This window comes from Fukomys damarensis, unplaced genomic scaffold, assembly GCF_012274545.1.
Source record: "Fukomys damarensis isolate Sample0158 unplaced genomic scaffold, DMR_v1.0_HiC HiC_scaffold_12, whole genome shotgun sequence".
Classification (NCBI taxonomy): Eukaryota; Metazoa; Chordata; class Mammalia; order Rodentia; family Bathyergidae; genus Fukomys; species Fukomys damarensis.
In genome coordinates, this window is record NW_022900924.1 from 43,466,769 (window position 1) to 43,480,079 (window position 13,311).

Consider the following 13,311-nt stretch of genomic DNA (forward strand, 5'->3'; position numbering starts at 1 on the left):
CCTACCTGGAGCTGTCGGAGCTGCGGAGCTGCGCTCTGGTGTGCAAGCACTGGTACCGCTGCCTGCACGGCGACGAGAACAGCGAGGTGTGGCGGAGCCTGTGCGCCCGCAGCCTGGCCGAGGAGGCTCTGCGCACGGACATCCTTTGCAACCTGCCCAGCTACAAGGCCAAGGTGAGGGACCCCGGTAGCCGCGCGCGCTCAGTGCGTCTCCTGTAAGCCTCTGGGTCTGACGCCTCGGCTCGCTAGCCCGTCTTTCCACCAGTCAGTGTCCCCTCCCCCCTTGGATGGAAGTTCTGTTCCTTAACGCACCCCACTTTCGTGATCCACTTTTATTTGTTTATTTGGTACCGGGGATCGAACTCGGGTCCTCGCGCTTGCCTGGCAGGCGCCAGAACCACAGAGCTAAATTCCCGGTCCTCGTGATCCACTTTTAAAAAGGCAAGGTGTTTGCCGATTGATGATTCCCAGCTCTCGGTCGACTTTTGACAGTCTTTCTTCTTAAAGAAGGCCCACCGGCTCTTGGCATTTTAACTGTACTCTCTTGTTTTCCTCCCCGGTATACACATAGACTTTTATTACATTACATCATCTCGGCTGCCTTAATGTAGATTTAGTTTCTGAGATTTTCCGTTCGCTTCGCCTTTGCTAAGCTCCGATTTATCACATTTTTCTTTACGTATTTCCACCCAACTTCCCTCTGCTATATTTCAGGTTTATAAGGGAGCGTGGTCTGGGGCATATTGCTTAAACTTTTCAGATACAGGCTTTCATAGAGCGTCCTCCTGTTGGCACCATATAGTTATAATACTTTCTTGTGCTATTATTATTGGTGACTTCCTTGCAAACTTTTTAATACCTTTAACCTTGATGATATTTCTCTTCTATTTGTCATCTAATGCGCTGATTCAGATTTTGCTGCTTTCTTTTTGTTTCCCAAATTCTTGTCCATATTTCTACTACCTTCATAATTCAAAATAGAAATGCCAAGCAGGGTGTGGTGGTGCCCACCTGTAATCCCAGCACTCTGGGAGGCTGAGGCAGGAGGATCACTGTGAGTTCGAGAACAGCCTGGGTTACATAGTTTCAGGTCAGTCTGAACTACAAAGTGGGACCCTGTCTCAAAAAGAAAAAAAAAAGAAATGCCAAGTAACAGGTTGTGGTAAGGTTGAGAGGATTCTCTCTCCAGTCCTTGTAAACAAAGGGCCACTGGATGGGTTCAGTTGATAACAGGTCTTGAATATAGCAGTCACCAAGAGAATACATGAGAGAGGATAAAGTCTGACCTGCAGTGGTAAACAAAAAAATATATGAAAAAAAAGAAAACATGGCAGTGAGGGTCAAAGTAAGAAGTAAATTTTTTTCCATGTGAAGTAGATGTAAAATGTACTTTTTCTATATTAAAACAACTAATCCCTACCACTAGAGAGGTAGAGGCAGGGGAATTGCAAGTTTGAGGCTAGCCTATCTCAATAGTGAGACCCTGTGTCAATAAAATAAAAACGATGAGATTATCACCTAGCGGTAGAGCACCTGCCTAGGATGTGCAAAAACCCTCTTGTTTAATCCCCAGCACCACACACACAAGAAGAAAAAGAAAGGATAAGGAACAATGCTGTTAAGTTTGTCATCTATCAAATTGTTTTTCAGTCAAGTGAAATAACATTTACTAGGGCAATATTTGTGCATAGTACCAATAGGAACTTATATAAGAAAGTACAGAAGATTGCAGTTTTGTCCTACTTTGCCTGAAAAATGTGTGGGTTCTTAAGTATTTAAATGTTTTAAATTTTTAAATTACCATAAAGTTTATTGGGTTTGCTTATTTTAAATAGACTTGCAATTCATTTTGTGATACGCTCATATGAGTCAAGATTTGTGTAACATGTAATAGATAATGTGTCTGTGTGAGTCAAGTTTCAATAGAAGCAAAATAATATAAAGCAAAAGTCTCCCTTTGGCCCTTGTCCCCCACCTATTGAGTTCTCCTTGGAGGCAGCCTGTATTACCATTTGGTTTATATTCTTCCAGAGAGTTTCATTTTAGTAAGTTTTTAATGCTTTGTTTACCTTTCTACTCTGTGTACTATACAATACTTATTGTATACTACTACAATACTTACTGCAGGCTTGTGCTAATTCATTCATTCTCATGTTACAGGATTTTTTTAAAATATCTTAGCGATGAAGGGATTAACTCAAAAGGAGTCAGGCTAGTAGAGAAGTCCATAGTTTAGTAAAGGGGTAAAAAAGTGTATAGAAATAGCTATAATGCATGGTACACATTGTTTCTTACTATTAGAGATATAAAAAAATATACCAGATGTTCAGTGAAAGGAGAAATATGAGTTGAGTGAGATTGAAAAAGATTTGAGGTTGAGTTTGTATTGAGGTGAATTTTAAAGATGAAGTAGATTTGAACATTTTTTCAGACAGGGTCTCTCTGTGTAGTTCAGGCTGGCCTTGAACTCACTGTGGCCCAGGCTGGTCACTTGCAGTGATCCTCTGCCTCAGACCCCAGAGTGCTGGTATTACAGACGTGTGCCACCAGGTGGGCTAGATTTGAGCACTTTATGAAGTGGAAGTACTCCAACCAGAACAAGAGGAAAGCAAAGGCGCCATGCTCAATTTTGCAGATATATTGTTGAGTAAAAAACAGACTGTTATGGATGCCTTGCCTTACAGAATTTACAGTATAGTGATACAGTGTAAAACAGCAGCTGGAAAGTGCTGTGCTGCAGAGGTACTGGCGTCAGTAGTAGAGGATTTGACCCAGGTAGGGAGGTCAGGGAAAGCTTTTTGTAGGAAGTAAGTTACACATGAACTGAATCCTGAAGAATAAGGATACAGCCTCCAACAGGAGAAAGAAGAGCCTTTGGGGAGGGAACATGATGAGTGTGAAAACAAATATGTAGTGAGGCTGCTTTGAGATAACTTGGAAGACATAGACCATAAAGAAGCCATTTCAAATTGGAAGCAAGAGGGGTGTGCAGTAGGGTCCTTGTGATGTTTATTTTGCCTTTTCAAGAGGTTATTTCTGACTTCAGCAAGGAGGACCTTCGAAATTAGGAAGGTTAGGGCCGGGTATTTAGCTTAGTGGCACAGTGCCTGTCTCACAAGCACCAAATTCTTGGGTTCAATCCCCAGTATCCCCCCACCATTAGGAAGGCTAACAGGAAGTAGCTAGTGAATGAGATAGCTAGAAGTTGACAGGTTTAAGAGTAAAATCTACCAGATTTGGCTACAGGTGTGAAATAGATGAGAAAGAAGGAAATGCTAAGGGTGACTTCTGGGTGTCTCTGGATTGCATAATATGGGATCACTTGGGCTAGATTTTTGAGGAATGGCACCGGGTTTGTAGAGTAGAATTTATGGTGTTTTTGAGATATCAGAGGTTTCAGATTGGCAGCTGTTAGAGCTTGAAGCTTTGAGGAGAGGTCTAGGCTAAAGATATAAAACAAGGCTAAGTGTGTAGCTCAGTCATAAGAGTGCCTAGCATTTAAACCCCAGCACTACAGGGGAATATGTATGTTCAGTTTAGTTAGGTTGAATGGAGGGAAGTGGTGGGAAATACAATTGTAAAGGTAAACTGGAACTAGATTATCATGGAGGGTCTTTGGAAATGCAGTCTTGAATGTGTTGTTTGGGCTTTGTTTTATAGTTGGAAAAAACACAAGTTAGAACAGAAGAATGACAGTATAAGTTGTACTTTTAAAAGTAGCCAGCCGGGCGTGGTGGTGCACGCCTGTAATCCCAGCACTTGGGAGGCTGAGGCAGGAGGATCATATGAATTTGATACCAGCCTGGGCTACATAAGGAGTTCCAGGTCAGTCTCAACTACAAAGTGAGACCCTGTCTCAAAAAAAAAAAAAAAAAAAAAAAAAAGTAGGCCTGTCAGACATGGTGGTACACATCTGTAATCCCAGTGCTCTGAGGCTGAGGCAGGAGAATTGCTGCAGGTTTGAGGCCAGCCTGGTCTACATAGTGAGTTCTCCACCTACCTAAACTACGAAATGAGACCCTGTCTCAAAAATCCAATAAATGAGGCGAGAGAGAGAAAAAAGAGAATCTGAGAGCAGAAGTAGGTGGCTTGGAGAGCTGTCATAGAGAGCATATCCCAAGTTGGGCAGCTGCCTGAATGAAAGAGGCGAGGAAGAGGGCAGAGTGAATAGAATCTCCAAGGAGCCTGAGTGACAAAAGGATAGGAACAGATTTGGGAGAATATAAAACTGGAAAGTATTTGGAGTTGGTCATTTTATTTGGGAATTTTCTTTTTTCTAAAAACTCCAAAATTTTTTTTCATTTTTAATTTTTTTTTGCTGTGGATCAAACCTGGGACTGTGTACATGCCTAATATTGTTACGGAAGGAATCAGTAAGTGACACACAGAGAGGCAGCAAAATGGAAGTAAAGTAATAAATTTACTTATAGGTAAGGGCCAATCGCACATAAGCTGTGCCTGGATCAACGACGCACTGCGTTACAACTCCTCCTTTATAGGGTTTCACAGCCTTGACTTCATTTGGGTGGTTACATTCCATTCTCATAGTTCAAATCACGGTCACAGAATAGTTCATAATCTTTTCAACAGACGTAACAGTTCTTTGCAGTTGGGGAGTTTACCTTTAAGATTCGCCTAGTTTTCTATTCTAGTCCATAGGAAGGGCGTGTTCAGGGTCAGGGGAGCAAATGTTAGCCATGGGTTCTTTCATTTAGACACTTTTATGATCAGGTGGCTCCATTCTCCTTGGAGCTCAAGACCTTGACTGTTATCTCAGGGTGAGACCAGATGTCTCATTCAGCAATTAGTGCCTTTGGTGCCTATTAGTTGTGAGCTAAACAAAACAAACTGCTGTTAGAGACAGCAGAAGCCATTTTACACTGTAACACTTTATAGGTTTTTGCCATTTATAAAAGTTTTCCCTGTCAATATATGCTTTACGACAGCCACCGCCCAGGAATTTTCTCTTGTAAATTCATGGTTTACATATCACATTATTAGTATTCCAGTACATTAGTATTCCAGACATACTTGTCATTTAACTATAATTCTCTTAAATTTTATTTTTTAATTTTCTTAAACTTTAGATTTACTTGCAAAGCTAGGTCTTAAAGCTGTTTGCAATAATATAAAATCCAAGTTCATGAGCTTGAGACAAACTATGGGTTGTTTTTATTTATTGATTTGATTTTTTTGTTTCATCTGAATTTTTCAGTATCAGTTTCTAAAGGACACTTGATACAATCATGATACTACTATCACTTCTAAAAAGAAATTATTAATTTCTCTTTTTAGATTTTTTTTTTTTTGATACCAGGGATGAAACTCAGTTCCTTGCACTTGCGAGACAGGCAGCGGCACCACTGAGCTAAATCCCCAGCCCAGAAATTATTAATTTCTTAATATTATATTGTCCATGTTGAGGACCTGGCACCTACAGGCTGAGGTAGGAAGATCTCTGTGAGTTCAAGGCCAACCTTCACTGCATAGTGAAACCTTGTCTCAAAATTCTGAAATATATAAACAGTGTTGATTTCAGTTGTCTTGTAAATGTCAAATTCTGTATTCTAAATTTATAGTTTATTTAATCAAGGTCTATAAAGGTACCTATGACAAATAACTGATATGTCCCAGAAGGCTATTTTAATCTGCAGACTATCTCCTCCCACCTTCTACCTCTGCACCTTATGTTGTCTGCCTGGCTTTTGCTCTTCTGTCCTCCGTATTTCCCAGTTTCCATTGATCCCCCCCCGATATGTTTTACTAGAAGTGGTTAGAGGTATGTTAGAAAATAATCTCTGTGTAATTGTTATGTGGTGCACACAGTGGTGGGTAGGAATTCAACAGAGAAATGAATGGGATTGGGCAGCCCTGATTAAGAACAGCTTCATGGAGCTGATATTAGAGAATGTGTGGGAGGAGGTAAGCAGATACAACACAACACACAAGCAAAGTAGAAAAGGAAATAGGAGGGGTACAATCTGGAGGGCTTTGAAAGTAGGCAGAAGAATGTACAGTTGATTATGGTACTAAATATAGAACTGCTAAAAGGTTATTAACAGGGAAAAGAAGCAATAAAGGTGGTGTTTTAGAAAGACAGGTCTGGAAAGAATTTAGAATCAAGGACTGAGCTTGGAGAATTTGAGAGGGCAGAGGAAGGGTGGTCACTGAAACAGAACACAGTGTGGGTGGAGATGGCAGACCTTTTAGAGGTTGAGTGCCCGGCCTGCAGTCCCAAGCTCACTTATTTATTGCAGAGTGCCAACACTAATTATACCTGAATATCTGATGCTCCGCTGCTGGGGGGATGCTGGGGTGACTTGGCTGGTGTGCTGACAGAGGGCTCTGTGTACCCGCTGCAGCACAATACACCATAGATTGCCACCATCGACCTAGGACCTTGTACATGGTAGGCAAGCGCTCCACACTGAGCTACACCCTAGTCCCAAAATACAGTTGTTTTTGACAGTAGCATTGGCAGTATGAAAAAATACACTTTTTGATACAAATATGTCAAATACAGTACAAACAAAAGTAAGGAAAATAGTTGATGAACTAACTTCCCCATACCTATCACTAAGCTTTAGTGGTGACTCAAGACAAATCTGGTTACATGTTTACCCTACACATCCTTCCACTCTGCCACTGGATATTTCTAACTAATTCCTACATGACATTATTTCAGCCATGAACATTTCAGAATTATCTGTAAAATACAAAGATTCTTGTATATATATCTTTGAACGTGTTGTGTTTTGTTTTTGTTCCCTTGAGACAGGGTCTCACTATGTAGTTCAGATTGGTCTTGACCTCACTGTCACCCAGGTTGGCTTCCCAACTCATGATGATCCTCCTGCCTCAGCCTCCTGAGCATTTGGAGAATTTTAGTACAAGTTCAGAATTTGGTCAGTGATACGAATGTTGACAGTTTGCTTCTTTGTTAAGACAGAATCTCAGTATGTTGCCCATGCTGGCTTGAATTCCTGGTATAAGCCATCCTCTCCTGCCTCGGCACCCCCCACCCCCAGCAGCTGGGAATATGGGTGTGAGCCTTATTACCCGGCTTCAGTCGGCAGTTATTTTTAATGTTATATGATATTTTTGAAGCATCATGAAACTTTTGCCATTACATGAAAATACTTAATGTATTCCTTAAAAATATGTAATTGCATTATTTAAAAACATGTCTGAAGTTTGAATACTTTTTAATATTTAAGACAAATCAAATTTCTTCTCCGATCTGTTTCTCATCTTCAGGTACGTGCTTTCCAACATGCCTTCAGCACTAACGACTGCTCCAGGAATGTCTATATTAAGAAGAATGGCTTCACCTTACACCGAAACCCCATCGCTCAGAGCACTGATGGTGCAAGGACCAAGATTGGTTTCAGTGAGGGCCGTCATGCATGGGAAGTGTGGTGGGAGGGCCCTTTGGGCACCGTGGCGGTGATTGGAATTGCCACAAAGCGGGCCCCCATGCAGTGCCAAGGTTATGTGGCATTGCTGGGCAGTGATGACCAGAGCTGGGGCTGGAATCTGGTGGACAATAATTTACTACATAACGGGGAAGTCAATGGCAGTTTCCCGCAGTGCAACAACGCACCAAAATACCAGGTGAGAGATTGGGTCTTTGCTTAGCTGTGTGCCTTTGTCAAGTTGCAGCGCATTTGTTTTAAATCTCTAAATGTTTATATAGCAGCTATGACTCTTTTTTTGTAATTTAGAAGTAAATGGTATATGATGTATCTCAGTATCCATTTCCTAGTGCATATTTGATCTTGAGAGCCCGTCTTAGCTCCACATCAGGCATTGGTGACTTTTTGTGTGGGCCAAACAGTAAATATTTTAGGCTTTGTGGTCCATATGTTCACTTACACAGCTTCAAACTCCGTTGTTACAGCCTGAAACAAGCTGTCTACAGTGTGTGAGTAAATGAACATGGCTGTGTTTATCTATGGGCTGGAGGGCAGATTTGGCCCAGAGGCTGCAGTTTGCCAGCTCTTGCTCGAGATTATCATCTTTCCGTGTTGTGCCACATATAAATCTTCTTTTGCTAGATTCCTCACCCCGACAAATGTACCTGTGTATATAACTCATGCATACTCACACTCTTGCTGCTTATTAATCTTTGAGGATTCAACATTTGCTGTAGAGACAGGCAAGTGCTACATTTATTCTTTTCATCTTTGCTTTAAGTCATACTCATTTGCATCCAGAATCAAAATTATAATTCCTATTTCTAAAAGCAGTATTGCTGAAGTTTTGCAAAGTATAAAATGCAAGAATCTGGTAAGAAATTAGAAGTTTTAAGGAGCTGTAGATTGCATATTTTAGAGCTGCATGTATCTAGAAATCTGTACCCTCAATGATGGTCTCATGTTAGTCATACTAAAGTAGAACTAAAAATATATTCCATTTTCTGAGGTAGAAAAATTGAAAGGATTTTCTTTCATGGAGTCTTTTCCTCATTGTCCTGTTAGACTCTGCAGAGAGAGGTGTCTGGATTATCACTGAAGATAAAGTCCTATTACTTTTGCTAAGTTTATAGATTCACCTTTGCAATAATTTTATAGTGAAAAGTCCTTAAGTTTTTGTTTTTCAAAGAACACACTCTGATTTCAATCCTTTCAAATTTATTGAAATTTGTTTTAGCCCCAGCATATAGTCTGTTTTGATGAGTGTTCCATGTGTGCTAAAAAAAACATGTATTATATTGGATGGAATATTCTCTTAATGACAAGTCAGTTGGTTGATAAGGTTCAAGTTTTCTATATTGTTACAGAGAAAAGTATTGAAGTCTCCGACTAAGTTTGCTACCTTCTCTCCTTTCAGTTCTATCAGTTCTCTCACAAGGGAACAGACTCAGTTATTAGGCACATATATATTTCTAATTGTTATATCTCTATGAAATGATCTTTTTTGACTCTACTAATATTCCTTGTCTTTAACTCTGTTTTGTCTGATTTTAGTAGAGCTATTCCAGCTTTTAAGTAAGCCTAAGAATTTATGGTTACCAAGTACATTTTTTCACACCCCCATTTTCACTTTTAGACTGTCTTATATTTAAAGTGGGTCCCCTAGATAATATGTAGTTGAGTCTTTTATCCAACCCAGTCTCTGCTTTTGAAGGGTTTAGTCTGTTGACATTTAATGTAATGTTGGACTGCTTGATAGTGTCCTTGTCATTCTGCTTCTAAAGTTATACCCCTCCCCCAGCTGTTTTTCTGTATTCTTTGTTTTGGATAATTTGGATGATTTCTTCAAGTTCATTGCTTCATTCTTCTACCCTCTTACCTCTGCTGTTGAACTAGGATAATGAATTTTGGTTATTGTATTCTTTAGTTCAAGTCTTTTTATTTGGTTTCTTTTTTAAAGTTTATTTTCTCTATTGAGATTCCTTATTTTTTCACTTCATAAATACTGTGTTTTTCCTTAATTCTTTGGATATATTTATAATAGCTACTTTGAAGTCTTTGCCAAATGTAGCACTTACGCACCTGAGAGTCAGTTCCTGTTGATAGCCCCCCTCCAGTATGAGATACACTTTCCTATTTCTTTTCCAATCTAATAATTTTTTAAAATTAAAAACTGAACATGTAGGTAATATGTACTAGCAACTCTGGGATTTTTTTTTTTTGTCTAGAAACTGCTTTACTCTCTGAAGATTATAGGTTTTCTTAGAGTGGTAGGCAGTTGAAGTGCTTGGACTGAACTGTAAACTCTCTTGTGTGGTGTCTAGCAGCCAATGCCCTTCCCTATTTTTTTCAGCTTTACTTCTTTTTCAGCCTGGTTCCCAGGGATTTCCCCTGCCTGTGTAATCGTTGTAGGATCACAAGGATTTTGGCAGAGTATTTTCTCAGATTTGGGGCTCATTCTTTTCGTGGTTCCCTTGCTTCTTGAGCTCCTCATAGTTTCCAGGGGCTCTGCCATCCCCAGGGTTTATTTACTGACAACACCCAAAGCTACTGAGACTCCTGCTTTGCACTGCCTGTGCTCAAAGGTGAATTGCAGATTTCAACAAGATTGGTTCTGCTTCTTAGTCTTGTCTTCCACGAACAGGAAAGACTCCTGGGATTGATGTGAGGAGTAAATACAAATAAAACTCCTAATGTTACTCAACAAATTACTAGCACTTCATTTCTATTTTCTTCTTCTTTGTGTTTTGTTGATAACAGTAATGAGGGTAAGTTCATAAAATAGGGTGTGAGTTATCTGCGAGTTGGGCAAAAGGAGAAAAAAAAAAGAGAAAAAAACCTCAGATTTTGGCAGTTATTCGAGACAAGAGAGACAATGAAGGAAAATAAAGGACAACAGGGAAGTTACCATAATCAGGAAGTGTTACGTTTTTATTTTTGATTGTAAAAGTTAGAATTGTCTTTTTCTAAGTATTTAGATACAACTTTCTGTATAGATGGAAACTATAAAGATGAAGCTTCCTTGTTCTTTGCTTACTTTTTATAAATGTGAAAAGAACTGAATATATTGAGTTTCCAGTCTGGCTTAACAGTCAGCACTGCTGTTCTTTAAAGAGCAGTAGACTACAAATTGACTATTTGATGTGTGTTAAATGGAATTAAACTATTTAGCTATCCATAATTACATACATTCTACCATTGTATGTAGAACTGGTTTGTAAACTTCAAGGCGTATGTGTTTTATTAGTGATTTTTTTATTGTAAAACATTTAATTATAGATATACAATTAAATGACATTAAATAGATTTATAATGTGTATAGCATTCAGTGCCTTCTGTACCCAAAACTTTTTTATCATCTACAACATAAATTCTGTATTCACTAAACAGGAGATATTTAGATGACTGTTGTGGTAAAATATACCAATATAGATTTTGTTGCTAACTTCTTTCAGAAAAGCCTTAACCAAGAGTAATTGAAATCTGAGGACAATTTGGGGACTGTTTAAATTGTTAGTAATTAAATGTATGTCCTATTTGAATCTTTAAGAAAATGACCAAAATAAGCATTCTTGATGAGAATGATATATGTTCTTTCTTCTTGATGTTTCTTCCTGACCAAAAAGTTTCCCTTCTGATATTTCTAAATACCTTTTAAGATCCTTTTTTTTGGTGGGGGGTGCTACCAGGGATCGAACTCAGTTCCTTGGGCTTGCAAGGCAGGTGGCAGAACCACTGAGCTTTTTTTTTTTTTGCTTTTTGAAACAGGGTCTCACTATGTAGTTGAGACAGACCTGGAACTCACTATGTAACCCAGGCTATTCTCAAACTCACAGCAATCCTCCTGCCTCAGCCTCCCGAGTGCTGGGATTACAGGCGTGTGCCACCATGCCCAGCAAGATACTTCTTAATAGTACTTTCAGCCTCCTTCTTTTTTTTTTTTTTTTTTTTTTTTTTTTTTTTTTTTTTTTTTTTTTTTTTTTTGGTTTTTTGAGACAGGGTCTCACTACATAGTTGAGACTGACCTGGAACTCACTATGTAGCCCAGGCTGGTCTCAAACTCCCAGCAATCCTCCTGCCTCAGCCTCCAGTGCTGGGATTACAGACATATGCCACCACACCTGGCTTATTTTCAGCTTCTTGATTTGTGTCATGTTCTAACTGTGTCCTTGGTGGGTTATCTTCTGATCTCCTTTTGATGTCTGTTTGCAGATAGGAGAAAGAATCCGAGTAATCTTGGACATGGAGGATAAGACTTTAGCTTTTGAACGTGGATACGAGTTCCTGGGGGTTGCCTTTAGAGGACTTCCGAAGGCCTGCTTGTATCCAGCAGTTTCTGCTGTATATGGCAACACAGAGGTGACTTTGGTTTACCTTGGAAAACCTTTGGATGGATGACAGTGGCTTTCTGGGATCAAAGACAGTGGCGAAGAAATCTACTTGTGGAAAGTAGAATCATGAAGTGACAATGTCATGTGTGCATGCCCAAGAAACATCCTGAAAAACATGAAGTTGTCAACTGGAGAAGCAGCTCTACTACTGCAGAGATCACCTCAGTGTTTCCTCTTTCCGCTGGGCCAGAAAAATCCTCAGGGTTGCAGTTGGTTGAGTGGGCAGATGGCATATGTATGTTGCAACAGATTCTGTTTCTAAGCTAGCAGTGTGTTCTTTCCAGTGTTAAGGTGAGAGTTAGAGATGCTGTCAAAGGGATAAGATAAAGAAGTAGCAAGATTTCGAGGTGGTGTGCTTGTGAAGGAAGATGGATTGTGTCCACAACTGCCTGCTCTTTCTCCATTCCCCTTTCCAGCCAGCCTGACCTTAGGAAACTATGAAAGTGGTTGGCGTTTATTTAATATTTTTAATATATTGAGAGGCATGGTCTGCCTGGGCTGCACTTCTCTAACAATGAGAAATAAAATTGTGCAGCTATTTTAAAAGTTGTATATATAATATGTATGTAAAAAATGTAAAAAAAGAAAAAGGACAAAGGGGCTGCTTTGTTCTAGTTCAATTAAAAACCTCTATATGGTATAAAATTAGAATAATATTTGGGGACTCTAGGCTAGCCACAAAGAAGAGGATTTTGAGATGAGATGTGTTGTATTGGCTCATTTTGTATTATTTTTAGCCTAAAAGTTCCCATAGCTCGGGCTGGGGATGTAGCTCGGTGGCACCACACCTGCTTGGCAAGCACAAGGTCTTGAATTCCATCCCCAATACCAAAAGAAAAAAAAAGTTCCCATAGCTCTTACAGTCTCTTGTCATTTTTTTAATCAAAATTAAACAATCCCTAATTTCCTGAAGGCAGGCAAATCTGTTTCTAATTACATATGTCAGTAAGGATGATCTAAACACAGTAGTACAATGTGCATTTCTTGGTATCTGGTTTTTTGGCCCTCTGAGAAAATGTCTCATAACAGAAAAGGTCCTCGGTGTGAACGCTATTATAAGAAGTCATTAATGGTTTTTATTTTCTAGCTTTATAGTGCTGTACATATTATCAAAACTTTTAATTTCATATTGTTTACATCATGCAAAACCCTAAGCCTCCAACTCTTCGTTGGAGCGATCAAGAGAATGTTTACTCACTCACCTGAAATGGTGCCAACCTGAGTCTTGGTTAAGAACACCCTTAATCCAGTTCACTGCCCCCACAGGACTTGAAATCCAACATCTTGTGCTGAAAACTTCAGGTTGGCAATACTTTGAAAGTTTCATTGCAGAAGAGCTTAATATTACTTTCTATTTGATAAGATTTAACTGTTCACTAATACTCTTGAATTAAAAATCCAACACACGGCCTGGGATTTAGCTCAGTGGTTCCAGTGCCTGCTTTGCAAGCGCAGGGACCCAAGTTTGATCCCTGGTACCAAAAAAAAAAAAAAAAAAAAAAAACA

The 13,311-nt window shown here is 39.4% G+C and overlaps 1 protein-coding gene across 1 annotated transcript in view; it reads left to right on the forward strand.

Moving 5' to 3' along the window:
• The window catches only part of Fbxo45 (F-box protein 45), a 13,314-nt gene extending 725 nt beyond the window's left edge, over window positions 1-12,589 (forward strand). The window contains exons 2-4 of the mRNA XM_010624550.3: window positions 1-173; window positions 7,257-7,613; window positions 11,627-12,589. Coding sequence (XP_010622852.1) covers window positions 1-173; window positions 7,257-7,613; window positions 11,627-11,812 — 716 coding nt within the window. The 3' untranslated portion in view covers window positions 11,813-12,589. The remainder of the gene's footprint in view (window positions 174-7,256; window positions 7,614-11,626) is intronic.
• Window positions 12,590-13,311: the final 722 nt, after the last annotated feature.